Raw genomic sequence first — 15,165 nt, forward strand, 5'->3', positions numbered from 1 at the left:
TATAGCTTTCATGTCTAGTTCTCTCTTCTTTATTTAAATCTGTGCTATTTATCAACCTTTTCAATATCTAGATTAAAATATTTATCTTTTAGGTATCCAAGAGCATTCATGTTGTATAGCTTAACCCCTTTACAAAAAATTCCATGAAGTTACATTATGACTCTCTCTCTCTCTCTCTCTCTCTCTCTCTCTCTCTCTCTCTCTCTCTCTCTCTCTCTCTCTCTCTCTCTCTCTCTCTCTCTCTCTCTCTCTCTCTCTCTCTCTCTCTCTCTCTCTCTCTCTCTCTCTCTCTCTCTCTCTCTCTCTCTCTCTCTCTCTCTCTCTCTCTCTCTCTCATATGTGAGTGAGGTCTAGACTATATTTACTCACTTTGAACTTTTATTCACTACTTTATTTTAGTTCTAAGACAAGTGTCTTACCAATATTTTGTATATTTCCTAATGACCAAACAAAATGTGCTATATGAGATATTTGTAAGCCAGTCATTTTAGAATTATATGAAGTAATGACAATGCAACATGCTTTTTTTAATGTTGATCTTGTATGTTAAAAGTCTTCAATTACATTATCTTGAATATTTTTCATTTACTGACATTGTGAACTCATTTGTACTAATCATATAAACTAAATAAGAATTTTGATCTAGCTCTAAACCAATATAAGAGAAGGAAATGTTGAAATTAAAGCAAAGTTGCAATGCTATCAATGGTTGTGAGTGAAGAAAACTTGCAACACTAACTTGAATTATCTTGTAACAAAATGTTATTCATGAATCTTACAATACAAGAGTATGCAAGGATTGCTCATATCTTGTACAATGGAAACTCAAGTTTGTGCCAATGCAAATAAAGTAATAGCAATGTATTGATAGTGGGAAATGCCTACAAAATATCTTTTAAAATTAACAATCTATTATCTTACGTAAGTATGAAACTCTCATGCTAATCATATTCTAAAAATGCAGAGTCAAACTCTCATACTAATCCTATTGTGAGAATCTAGAATGAGTTTCTAGATACATAGTTAATGATCATTAAACTATTATGAAGTGAGCCAAACAAATATTTGTTTCAAGTATAATTCTAGTTGATTCGTTTTGTGCCAAACAGGTAGAAGTTTTCCTTAATGCAGCCTTGTTAGGGCTTGAGGAATCTTGCATATCTAAATTGCTTCACATTGTGATGTTGACCGATTGCATACACAAATTCGCAAGCTATCAAAAATTAAAACTCATAGTAAAACATCATGGAAATAGATAATGATGGATGGAATTCGCACAAAGTCTACCCATTATCTTACTATGCAATGCAAGCGCTCATTTTCTTGAGAAAGAACTTGCTCCTGCATGAGGAAAAGGGTGCAAATAATGATTCAAGATACTTATCAACATTCTTTTTTTCTTATTGCTCTCTAATTCTACTAAGAAATAAAGACGCTCCAAGTAAGCATAATCGTACCTCATCATGAAAATAGTTTTACTCTCTAACTAAGTAACAAATAAGAGAATATCAAAACCCACCCTCTCATAGAATCGATGAGCATGTTCCATGAGCATTTGTGTCTTGCATCAAGAACGCAAAATTAACATCTAGATATTAGGAATGTTAGCTTGCATAAAAAAAGAAATGGTCATAGAAACAACTTTCACTCACCTTCCTCAACTTGATTTGACTAAGGCTAGTTGCAAGTTGACCTTCTAGTGTTTGCAAATCCTTGATTTGCATGCATCCCAAGTTTTCTCCAAGCATATTTCTGTATGAGGTTTAGAAAAGTACAAAGATTATGCATATCCCCACAACAAAACACTCAATATAGGCAATGTTTTTAATAATTCATTACATATATCTATCATTATGGAGTTATTTTTCATATTGAATTAGAGTGTGTAAGTGTTGCAACAACCAACTTTAACCTCATCCTTTTTTCGAGTAATGCTGCTTCAACTTTTAGTTGAGAAATGTCATGCCTCCAATACTACAAATTAGGTCATAGATAAGGACTTGATTGGGAGTTCTAAATATATTCATAAAATAGATCTTCTACATGATTAGTACATACAAACCTTGAGAGTATTTGAAAATTTCCAATCCTGAATTATTTAATAGAGAATAGTACCATAATGGTCTATAATGAAAGTTTTGCAATGCACTGACCTTTATTTTATAAAGGGATTTATAATGTGCAAAATAAGACTTCATTTTGTCAAGAAATTAAATATATAGCCATCTAAATATAATTTTTTAAATGCACCTATATCATGGGTACATGTAGACCTCAAAACCATGGGGAGATTTCTCATTTAGAATTATTTTATAAAGAATAGTAGTACCATGTCATTTATCATAAAAAATTTGCAACTCATGGACCTTTATTTTATGGTAAAAATTAAGATAAAATTTCTAATATTAAAATGTTTTTGGTATCCACTAGCATTCTATGGCCATATTGCAAACATATAGGGTGTGCCATGTGGCTTCCCCTAAAATCTTTGATTTAATGTTTAGTAAAGAAGTCATTTCATCTTTAATACTAAAAGGAAATTCTTGCTCTTCATGGCTAGTTTGACAATGCATCAAACATCCCTGGCATCACCACCACTAGGCGTACAAAGTTGAATGTTGCTCTCTCTCTCTCTCTCTCTCTCTCTCTCTCTCTCTCTCTCTCTCTCTCTCTCTCTCTCTCTCTCTCTCTCTCTCTCTCTCTCTCTCTCTCTCTCTCTCTCTCGCTCTCTCTCTCTCTCTCTCTCTCTCTCATTTTGGACCTTTTATGCCATTCATCATAATAATTTTGATTCCTTGTGTAATGATGGTGCACCAAACATGCTTTATCATGTGGCAATCTATAAATTCTAGAGGTATATGTTATAGTTAAGGGCTATGGGCTACCCCTAGTATCATGTTTAACTTAGTCCCAACTAATTGTTCCATGAACTAATGTATTGATAGAACATGTGTTGATGTAATAAAGCCAAAGAGGAACCTTAATGATGGCAAGCCCTCCTTAGATCAAAGTGAGAATCATTCATGTCTTGATCCTTTACCCATAAGTCCATTGGAACCACTTTTCCAAATTGACACAAATACATACAATCCACAAAGGAATGAATCGATTTCGTTGAACCTAAATCACACAAACAACAAAATGTAACTTGGAGTAACATAAGGATACTTTGACCAACAAAAATTTGAAGGTGGATATGCCTTTAGTAGTACTTTTGTGGGATCAAATATCCATAGTTGATTATGTTAGAGTTATTTAATTGTAAAGATATTTCCATCACTCATAGTTTTACTATAAAAATCTTGCATGTAATGGACTTTGTAAAGGTACTTATATTTCCCTCTCCTTTCAACCATAGGGGAAAGGGAACAAAAAGAAAAGTAAAGAAGACATAACATCAATTTCCCCTTCATAAGTAAAGTAAAGCTTTAGTTTTTGTTTGGCAAAATTATACTATCACACAATCTATAATATAAGATAAAGGATGGCACATGACCATGCATAGTAAATAGGACTGTGTGGTGGTAGTGCATATGAGAAAATGGTAAGTGCATGTCCATAATTAGTAGTACATCATATGGATTAAGGTTGGATGCATTTGGCCATGTGACCACAAGTGCCACTCATGTATGGGCACATGCAAGGCTTGTGTTTAGTTTTAGACTAGAAATAAGAAGGGTCAACAAAAGGGCACACTTTAATAAAGGTGCATTTCTCCCTCAATATTTTGTTGTTTTTGTCTACTCTTATAGATATTTTAGCAATCTAATTTGGTAGTCTCTGGAATTGTCATAGCTCTTAGGGTTTGAATGAAGTTTCCTTGATACAAGCCGTGTCATAACTTTTCTTTTAGCCTATAATTATTTTCAAGATCCTAAAATCATGAAAAAAAAATTAATCAAAACATTTGGCAGAAGTAAGAATGTCAAACTCAAACTCAAATAAAATCATTTCTTCTTGATCGCGTTCTTACTAGAAAAAGCAATAAGATTGGTTTGATTAGCAACAATGAGGAAAGATTGGTCCCTAATAATTGTCATATCTACATAATGAACTACTAATTATGCTCAAAGCTACTATCAACAAGGTTGCAACTATGGTCTTTACTATGTTGTGAGAGCTGATTCTAAGGGGTTCCTCCACTTTGGAGCACTCGAATAATACCATGGATACTGCACCTAGCACATTGTCTTTGAAGAGGCCTCCTTTCATTATCCCATTGTCTCCTTAAATCAATCAAGAAAGTGACTAGGTCTAGATCAATATACAATCTCTTAGAGTGTACCACTAATCCACTTCTCAATCTTCTAGAGCAACATGTAAACTCTAACTAATCCAAGTCCTCTCTTTGAAGATGGGTGTACTCTTCCATCTTGAAAGGAAATATCATGTCTTTGTTAATCCCAATGACCCTAGGAAGAATACCCCCTATAGAAAAAAGAATCAATGGAAATTCCTTCCAATTTTGTCTCTGCTACCATAACTTTGTTGCCTCTAAGACCCCATAATTTTTAAATCTAGATCTCTTGCATTAACTCTTGAAAGAAAATTTATATACCATTGAGAAAGAAACCTTCATGGAGAGTCTCCCCTAAGAAAGCTAAGTCATTTGTCCAAGACAATGGTGACAATCTGAACTTATGTAGTCGTTGAAGAGAAGAGATTGCCTTCTCTTCTCTTTAATTGGCACTTGAGTAAATGATGAAGGGTAGATGCAAAAAAATATCTAGCCTCCTTTGATGATGGTAGCTACAAATCTAACATTAAATCTTATCCCCAAATTCAAGTGAACTATAGGATGCAACGTTCAATGATGCTCTATGTAGGTGTAGTAGACTATAGGCTCCATATAGCAAAATTTTCTTTAAGGATTGTCACTTAGAAGAAAATCCTTGACAATGACCTTAGTACAATGTATTTATTTGTTTATTTGAACTTATGATTCCCAATTCTTCTCTTGATTTGACTTCAATGATGAACTACAAAATGCCCAACATGAAGTGGTACACCACATGGTCTCAAGAAGAAGCTGGTTAGAACTTGGTTGGAAACCACAATTTTCCCTACTAAAGAGAGCCTTGAAAATTTCCAATAAACAATCTAGTATCCAATCTCACATGTGGACTCAAGGAAACTATCAAAGAAAGACTTCATTGCTAGGATCATAGCTTAGTATATTTGAATTTTGAGTTCTAGCTATGCTATCAACCTTTAAGATGTTTTCTAGCATTTGAATAAAAATCACACATACTCTTAATGGAAGGAAGGATAAGATAGGATTTCTTGTAGACATGGGATTCTGATACCTTTCCCCTAGCCTCTCATATGGTCTAACATTATATCCCACAAGATTGATTGTTCGCATAAAAATTGTTTATACTCAATTGATTTGTACATACGTCTTTGTACTTTGTTTTTATTGGTTTGCTTACCCTATGCTTGGATGGATAACTCAGCATGCACTCATGTATCATATTTAACAATAATATCCAAGCCCATTTAGGTTGGAAAAGAAGACCATGGGTGTGTGTTAGAAGACTAGTGAGAGATAAGAGATGCATGTATCCACATGTTGCAAACTAGACCATGACTAGTACATGCTCCATTACTTTCGAGATCATCACAAATATTAGCAAAAATTCATTGCTTGAACATAAGATATTTTATTATACTATTATCTCCCAGTTTTGAAAATTGCTCCCCATAGTTTATTCAAAATAAAATTGTTACAACTCCCATTACAAGGAAGCACATAGATAATGAGTTAGTGATAGTTTGCATGGCATTGCTATTAGCATGGCTAATGATTCTATAATTTAAAAAGTGTCACTAATGATGCTATTATTTGAAAAATGGTTACTATTATTATCGTCATATAGTGATGACAGTAGGAACACAAATGGTGATGCTAATAGCAATGCTAACAACCTCACTAATAGTGATGCTAGGTAGTGCAAATGAAAAGACCAAAACAATCACAACCATTTCAGCACGACCATTTTGTCATATTGAGTGAGAGAAAGAGGTAGAGATGGAAGAAAAGTGGGTGGGGGCATAGAGAGAGAGAGGATAATGAGAGCACAAAGGAGAAAGGAGAAGATTGAGATGGAGGAGTAGGATCACGTACACGTTCTTTTTCTTGATAGGAAGGAAGAGTAAGAGTGGAAGAGTGAGGGACTTGGAAAGCGAAGCTTCTCTCTTGCTTCATGCTTTTCTCTTCTTTTCCTTCTCCTTGGGTGAGAGGTAGATTATTGGAGGAGGGGTGGGGTTGCTTTTCTACCTCTTTGAATTTTCCCTTGTGAATCGAGCACTTGTAGATCACATCGAGAGCTATGAAGTAGTGGAGGTGGATTAACCACCGCATGAATCATGGAGTCACTTGTGTGAGCTTTTGTGTCATAGCATTGAGGAGGTGTATGCCCTTGTCTACTTGTTTGCTTTCATGAAGTTTGAGAGAAGGATGGAGATATCCATGAGAGCAAGAGATGTAGTACAACTATGTAAGAGATAGACATTGTTAAAATGGGAGAAGTGTTTGAAATAATAAGCACTCTATTTAGCCCGCCACTAGGCTTGAGTAGCTTCAACAAATCTCCCCATTGTGGAGAAGAGTCTACTACAAGTAGAGGAGAAAGGCTCGCAAGAAGTGAAAAAGGAGGGTTTGCAATAGGTAGGGGAGACATGCTAGGATTTTTAGTACAAAGGTTGAGAATAAGAATTCTTTTTAAGAATGAAGTAGACTCCTCTTTTTGTGGAGACCTCTACACAGATGCCAAGATGAAGTCATTAAGTCAAGTCATAGATGAGATTTTGTTTACAAAAGTATATTGTCATAATCATTGGTACCTCACTTATATTAGTACTTCATTATATATTTTTATATTTTGTGCAAGGCTATTTATTGTATTGCTCTTTCACCCACACATTGGATTACCTGACATTTCTTTATTTGTATAGGTCATCACACTTGACTACAGAGACATCATGAGCTGACAATATACAAACACGGAGCTCAAGGAGATTTTCACACATGTCTCCCGAGCAGATGGCTCATTTTAGAGGTAGACCGTAGAGCAGATATTATCCTGTTTGATGTCACATTCTGTCCCAGTACACTGGGACACATCAATCTCTAACTAGTGTAGCCGATGCTCTAGCATGTGTCTCTGGTTGCTCTATGTCAGCAGACACTTTCCCTTCCCCTCAATATGCAGAAACGTGTCGATTTGCAAAGCTCCAAAACCTGAACTTCCGAATCAAAGACGTTTCAGATATTCCTGAAGCCATGAGCTTATTAATCCGTGCAACCAGATTCTACTGACACCTTGATCAGATTGCATTAACCGAGAGAGGGCTGCAGCCACCATCACAGAACCGCGAGGCTTGATGAGCAAACCTGTTTATCCAAATTTTTGATGGACAAAGTAACAAGGGGTGCGAAGTACAAGCACAGATGCTCCTCCTCACAAATCAGACCTTGGCCTCCATCCCTGAGCAGGAGATCAGGAAAAGAAAGCCCGGTAGTCTGATCTGGCCTCAGCATCCTTCACTGGTCATGATGAGCAATCAAAGTCGAGTCGATCCGTGCGATATCAAACAGACCGTCAGTATCAAGATTGAAGATGTAGTCATGGCGTTCAAGCATGTGAAGCAGGAGGCTAAAGCCCCTGGGAAACTGACCCGAGATTGCCTTTATAATATGTTACTTGCAGATTTATCACAACTTCAACTCATGCTTGGCTACCGCAGCCCATTATCCTTCGTCCAACTCGGCATACAATCTGAGAAATGTAATTCTCAGGTAGAAAGCCCTAGCCTGAATGCATCTGATGTGTGGGTGGGAATCCTCACCTTTCTGTTTCATCAGGCCTTTGTGGATGCTGTTCGGAACCGCCAAAACACAATATTAGTGAGTTTGGGAATCTCCCAATTCCCATTTTTTTAATACTAAAAAGGTGGCACCCGGATAACATGCCTATATGTTTCTCAAAACCATATGTTGTGACCTATCATTGGAAAGCGCTTGAAAAATGGAATCTATTGAGCTATAGAGTGCTCAATTTGGAGTTATAGTGTTCAAGTTATGACAAATCCAAAGATTTGACCATGTGTCCTAAACTAATTTAAGACAGTCGAATACCTCATTATACCAGTTTGTCATACCGGAGTTCTTGAAGCAACAGACAACATTCAGATATCTGTAGGATTACAGAGTTTTGGTAAATGCCGGCTTGTTGTTGCTCACTCACCTTCCATTCAAGTATAAGCTATGCACTATTGCCGCCCGAGCTGTCATATATTAGGGGTGTGCAGTCATCTCACTATACCAACCCTTGGATACTCCCAATTTTATTCACTCCCATTCGAAATCTCTTGAATGTGTGCGGGTTGTGGCTTATCTTCTCTATAAGCACTCATACCTACCACTCTTGACCCACTTGATATTGTGTCTTTCATGCTATGGTCCTTCACATTTCAAACATCTCGCTTAGATGCATGAGGCTTAAGGTCTCCACCATAATGTGTTTGTGCATGCCAACCCATTGGCTACACTCGAGGTTGGCTTATAATGGTTACGCCCCCACCTTCCAAATGCTACCCTTGGCACCATGACAATTTGTGATGTGGTTGGGGTCCCTCCAAATATTCAACTTCCAGATTCTTTCCAGTTGTCCTCTTGGAGGGGCTAGCTTTAGGGTCCATGAGATGGCATTATATCGTGCTTGGCTCCGTTGGACTAATCTCCTCCCCTACAAGTGTACTAGCCTTTTGGCCACTCTCATGGCTTCCACTAGGCTCTCATGTTTTTGTCTCTCCCTCTATCTCTGCTTGCAAATTCTTGCATGTTGAATAGGAATCCATATAGTTTGGTGTGTGTATCTACATTTGGGAGTTGTAACATCAGTTTTTGGAAGTACTTGTGGACATACTCCATCTTGCATTGTGCCTACTTAACTTTCCTCCACTCATCCTTGACTTTGGACTTCTATATTATTTGAAATGAAATAGTCATTCAACTTTTTCTATTGTTTGTTCTAAAAGAAGAGGAATCAACCTTATTCTTGCTCTAACATGTACCAACATGCAACATCCTCCTTGAGGTAGATGGATGATACCAGTTCTCCATTCATCTCATTTGCTACTTGAGCATCTTCAGGTATTTATTTACTTCAGTCATCCACTTATTCAAAATCCACCTATCTCTCTTCCTTATACTTAGTAAGCTATGTCATCTTGAATCTACTAACCATTTTCTTAGCTTCCATTGTCTTCTCCATCCATTTTCTTAGCTTTCATTGTCTTGCATTGTCATGCCACTACGTGAACACAGTGTGAAAAACTCTGGAGTGCATCATCATCCAACTTTCTTATTGATGCAGATAGTCAATGTGATCTAAGTCATCAGTGCTAGTGTCTATGGCATGGATGGTCCAAAAATACTAGATTTTTGGACAATTTTAGATTATTTTTAATATTATTTATTGTAAATATCCTAAAAAGCTAAAAAAACATCCAGATTAGAGTGGCATGCAAAAAAGTAAATTGTTTTTTCAGCTAGTTTTGGATTTTCCATTTTTTTTAAAAAGGGCGAAATCACGTGTGTCGCGATCGCAATTGACATGCTGAAAATATCACTTTAAACTGGAAGAAAAAGGAGTGAACTAGGAGATTCTGGATCAAGTGTCCTGAGGTTTTACCCCCCTTTCAAAGCTACCCCCCTTTCGAAGCTAACGGAGCCATCAGATTTGGGTTTCGAGCAGCAAAGAGGAAGCTATTGTTTGATCCACGTTTTAGGTCTATGAGGGAGCTCGAGGAGATCTAATGCTTGGAGATTGCTTTTGAGTAGTGCCACACAAGGGATTTCAGGTTTTGTCAATACATATTGATTCGATTCATTGTGCTTTGTCTTTGTCATGTTTACCTCTTGTATGTTCTTTTTCTTCTCTTCCATCTCCTATCTCTACTTCCTTCTATCTCTGATCCCTGGTGGATACGACCTTTCAACAAAAACCCCTTTGACAACGCCCATCCATTGGTCTCCATTCAAGATGACCATGTCTCTTCTTCTCATTTATGTTATTGGACGTATCTCCCATTATAATTTTGAAGAGGGGGAAGGTGTGCCTTGGCTTTGGATGGTATGTTATGTGGAAGCCATACCTCCACTTTGGATTATAGTGAGTGTGATGTACCTACCCTTAACTCACTCACTCATACTCGCTTACCCACTCAACATGGTGATAGAGAGAGGATACACAAAATGTGAGAAGAAGGTATGCTCTTATATTAGTCAAAAGAAGAAAGACAAAACATAGACATACCTTAGGACTACATCCTTGTGTCATTTCACATGAGTGGATTCACCATTGAATCTAGGGAATCACATGTAGGGTGTACAAAAAGTTATGTTGGATTTACTTCTACTCCCTATATAGGTGCATTTGGCTCGAATGGCAAAGAATATTTGCACTTATTCCAACAAGAAACAAAGAATATTAGAGATCTTAAAGATAATAAGCACTAGAAGAAAGGTGTGAGTTTTGTGCATCTAGTTTAGGAGTTAAGAGACCCTATGCATTGTGGCAAGGATCTCAATTGTAGTAGGTAACATGTAGATTTTGCAAGGCTTACATGTCTTTATAGGCATGAAAAAAGGGTGAATAAACCCATAACAAGGCCATGTGTTTTCCCAATGTTGATAATTCAAAATAATAGGCTACATGCTTCTAATTGATTGATTTGAAAAAAAAATTACTGGGAGAAAATGGAGAACATAGTGTTGGAACTGGTGGTTCTTGTATTGTGGTAGAGACCCAAATTGGGGAAGAGTGAGAGGGTGACCCCCCCCCCCCCTTTGTGGGTGGTCAAGTGAGAGTCCAATCTGGAAAAAAAAAGCCACAAAGAACAAGGCCACAATATAAACTCTGGGATCATGCATTAATCTACTAGTCTTCAAAAAGAAAATGGTCTCTTTGTTAAAGCTAAGGCTAAAAGGCACTAAAGCCTATATTGCTAGTTTTAAACATTGCTTTAACATTTATTCTTAAACATTTGGCTCTTAGCATTATATGTTTAGCATTCTGCTCAGTAGTTTTGGTTTTGGAACACATTTAACAATATTAAGAACAATGAATTATCCTCATCAAGTTGGTGTTAGTATCCCTAGCAAATGATGTAACTTTGGTCAAGTAACTATAGTTCTTCCAAAATCTATACATGAGCCAAATATACTCTAATTTGCTTTACACTCAATAGAACAAGGCCACAATTGAGAGATTTATTGAAGGTTGATGCAAGGATCATGATGAACCTAGTGCATAGTTATTGAGGGATTTATTGAAGCTGTATGCAAGAATCATGATAAAACCCAGTGCATAGGCTATTTTTTTTAATAGGAAAGCAAGAGCAAAAGGAGTGTTTGGCTAGACATAAATGATGCATATATTTATAGTGAGATAGCCCTTAGATGGCTTTAAGGTAGTATGTTAATTTTGACAAGTTGAGTTGCATTATCACTTATGTCAACTCTGACAAAACCTTTTCAGGACTTCTATGCATATGGCATCATTATATCCCAAGAAAATATTTAAGGTGGACCAAGTAGAACCAACCTTATATGCTACAACAATTCAAGTAGCCTAAAGTAAAGCCAAGATTCAGTAGATATACTTTAAAACAAGGACAATTAAAGCCACAAGATCCCATGCTACTATATCTCAAGATTATATATAGGGACAAGAACAACCAATCACTTATGTGATGGTAACTCAGGTAGTTGCAACTAAAAGTGAGAGATTGTGGAAAACTTAAGAGGGAGGAGAGGTTTAGCTAGAAGGCTTGCAACAATCACCAATCTTACACATGAGCTAAAAAAGAAAGTATCTATGGAGATGACATCATCTCAATTTAAAAATGTGATCTAGACTCTCATGTTGCTAAAGTCTTGAGTACAATGGTATAAATTATTAAAAGTTTAACTTGTAGATGATGGAGCAAGGAGTGGCTTGAAAAACGCAAATAGAAATTTGCCCAGTCCATGTTTTGAATTGTCAAGATTAGCTTCATTGTGCACACTACTATTCACATCCACCAATGGATAGGAGAAATGCATTGCCACTCTTTGGTCATGTTAGAGACAAAGAAGTTTTACTTCCTATGCAGCCACTAGTTACTAATGTAAGGATGCAAAGATGCAAGAGAACAAGCAATAACATCTCATAACTATGCTTGTGAGGTAGGTGTTACTTCTATTTCCAAGCCAACAAAACTAGAGCCTATGGCTAAAAAGGAAATTTGGGTGTGATTAAAGATGCTCAAGAACTGCATTCTAAGTTGCTAAGTGGTACAAGAAAAAGGCCTTGGCAATACAATCGAGAGAAAGTATAGAAGGATTAGGCACAGAGGTCTCTAGTAGATCTAAGTTTGCATTTGTGGAGACAATGGATAAGAAGTACAAGCACCAGAAAGAGATTGTAGGAGGAAACCATGCTTATAAGGATGGAAGCACTTTATAGGCCTCACACATGAGGTACTATGCTTCCCCTAAGAATGTTAAAACTCACCAAGTAACCAAATCTTTTACGCACGCATGATGTTAAGAAAAATTGATTAAAGTTGCTACTTTTTGGTCGAATCCCTCTACTTTTTTAAGTCCAATGAAGATAGTGTGCTACATGATAGAGTGACATGCTGCACAATTACTACAGTCACTATTCAATTAGACCATTAGCACAAAAATTCCTTATCATTATAGGGGAGTGCATAGCTTGGGCTGCCACAACAAAAAAGTACCAAGCATGGTTAGCTTTTTGGGAGGATTGCACCTTATGTGCTAGATCTATCAAGGTATACTTCTTATGGCATCGATCATGACTAAAAGGTTTTCAACTACGGTCATGAATATTCATGGTCATTATATTTTATTTGAAACTATAGGTTTCTCAAAAACAATGGTATGTGTACACACACATGCAAAATGACAAGAAAGTGACATGCTTAAGACTCACTTGCTTAGAAATCATTATTGGTGTGAAAGTTTTAGTGTTTGGGTCAATAGTTTGGTTGAACTCTTTTTTTATGCCAATCGAGTGAAGCTTATTCTATAAATCTCAACATGCCATAGCTTGCAATTCTAGGTGTTGCAAAACTAGAATATAAAGAGAATGTGTTTACTATCGATCATGTCTACCAACAAGTATATCCCACAATATGAATAGGGGTTTAAGAAGCAACACATGGATGTAAATATAAATAGCACTTCACAAAAGAATACAAAAAAAGATGAAATAGCAAGAATCATGAAACATAGGTAAATATGTAGATGACAGGTCCATTGAGTTTGACCTTATTGTAGTGTCAACATAGATTCTAAAGAATGGAATACATATCATGTTAGGCAAATCATGTTAATTAATAAATATGGAAAATATCTACAACTCGTAGCAAAAGAATATATGGATTTGAGAGGGGTAGCAGGAGCAAAGAACGTAATCTAAACTTTATAGAATGTTTTGCAACTGGCATGCATGGGAAACCCCCCACAAGAACACCTCCTTAATTGCCGTCAAGTAAAAAGTTCATAATGCATATGGAAAGACAAGTTAAATGTGATTTTTTCAAAAAATGAGATTTTTTAAGGTGGATTCTCCCCCATACAAAACAAATGGCTAAATGGTCCCTCCTCTCCTTAGGGGTTTCAATATATGCATATTGTGTACATCACATTGTCAAGCGTTTTTTCAAAAACTAAAAACCCCTAGAGAAAGTGTAGATAGGTTTGATTTTTGTTAGCTTAATTGTTTGCGTGGCTACTTGTTTTGTTGATTCATAGTTGGATTTCCTATGTTTTTCAAGCTTAGGATTTATTTTTGTTATTTTATTTGATTTTTAGAATATGAAAACTTGATAGCCTTGGTAGAGTTTGGTATTTTTTGGACAGGCCGGAGCTACAATTTGCTAGTAGCTACCGAACATCATAGAACTGGTAAGTTTTATTGTCGAAACTTTTACACATCACAAGGGATTATGGGTCCATGAGCACTTTACATTGCACTGAACTCGAGGGTCATCTCCTAAATTTATCAAATACTTCCATGCCATGAGTTGGGTTTATGCACGTTTTGCACCATTGTTGAGCACTTGCATAGAATGAGGCATGTTGTAGCTATATCCAATAAATTTTAGTTGCATGTGTACTTGAGAGAGCACCTTCAATGAGCATGCATTGTTTCTTGTACGCACGACAATTGGAAATTTCATCACTAAGTTAGAAACCTTTGGTTGAGTGGGAATGGTGATTCGATGAGTTTGAGGGTCCTGAAGGACGCCGCCAGTTGTGAGATGGGTTGTTTTTTTTGTCAACATCTTGAGGACCGTAATTTCTTAAGTGACTGTGAGATTTTGCGTGGGTGCAGTGAAGTGCAATATTTTCTTACTGAGTGTTAAGAGGTGAGGTTAAGGATCTTATATAATAAAGGAATTGTGATTGCATGCTGCATGATGCACAAGCACATGTAGATAGGCTAGGCAGAATTGTTTCAATGCATCCATATTTTTGTGTGGAACATCACTTGTTCGATTGTATAGCATGGATTCGATGTTGCATTTCCTCTCAAATCGTGAATGCTTGAGCATGGTGTACAAATTAAATAGCATATTTGTACTAGGTCATATTGCATGAAACTAAAAGTGGGAGGACAAAAATAGATTGTTACCAAAAGAGCAATACAAGTGCTATGAGGGAAATAAAATATTGGGGTAAATGGAGAGATTTGGAAACATCAAAGTGCTTTGGTACTATGCGAAGGAGCTCATATGGACTCAAAATTTATTACTATTTGCTGTGGGAGGTCATTTTTATTTGGTTTGTAGAATCTTGATGGCTTGAACATACAAAGGGAGTTGTTGAGTCTCAAATCTTTGCAGTAAATAGTCAAGGCTATGGTTTCGTTCTTAGCAACTTTAGAGATCTTGCTTCAAGGGAATATGTTAAAAACACATCTACTCAAAGGGGTTTAATAACAACTCAAGACTAGTAATTCTGGTCGTTTTATCAATTATGAAGTGTCCAATAATGCAAAGATTTGGAGACAAGGTTTTGGACATTTCTAAAGAGTCACTATCAACTTGGTCTATGGTATTTTGGCTTTGATGTTTGTGATTCTA

The 15,165-nt window shown here is 36.5% G+C and overlaps 1 protein-coding gene across 11 annotated transcripts in view; it reads right to left on the minus strand.

Annotated features, from left to right (window-relative positions):
* Positions 1–738: 738 nt before the first annotated feature.
* The window catches only part of LOC148029991 (MADS-box transcription factor 17-like), a 68,939-nt gene continuing 54,512 nt past the window's right edge, over positions 739–15,165 (minus strand). For 3 of the 11 annotated variants that reach the window (XM_087686267.1, XM_087686269.1, XM_087686264.1), the window contains one exon: positions 6,793–7,880. In XM_087686267.1, coding sequence (XP_087542393.1) covers positions 7,754–7,880 — 127 coding nt within the window. In that variant the 3' untranslated portion in view covers positions 6,793–7,753. The other 8 variants (XM_087686266.1, XM_087686263.1, XM_087686260.1 and 5 more) reach the window with 6 other exon arrangements.

Source organism: Lygodium microphyllum, chromosome 10 (assembly GCF_053477565.2).
Source record: "Lygodium microphyllum isolate KBCC chromosome 10, Lygodium_microphyllum_v1.1.10, whole genome shotgun sequence".
NCBI classification, from domain to species: domain Eukaryota; kingdom Viridiplantae; phylum Streptophyta; class Polypodiopsida; order Schizaeales; family Lygodiaceae; genus Lygodium; species Lygodium microphyllum.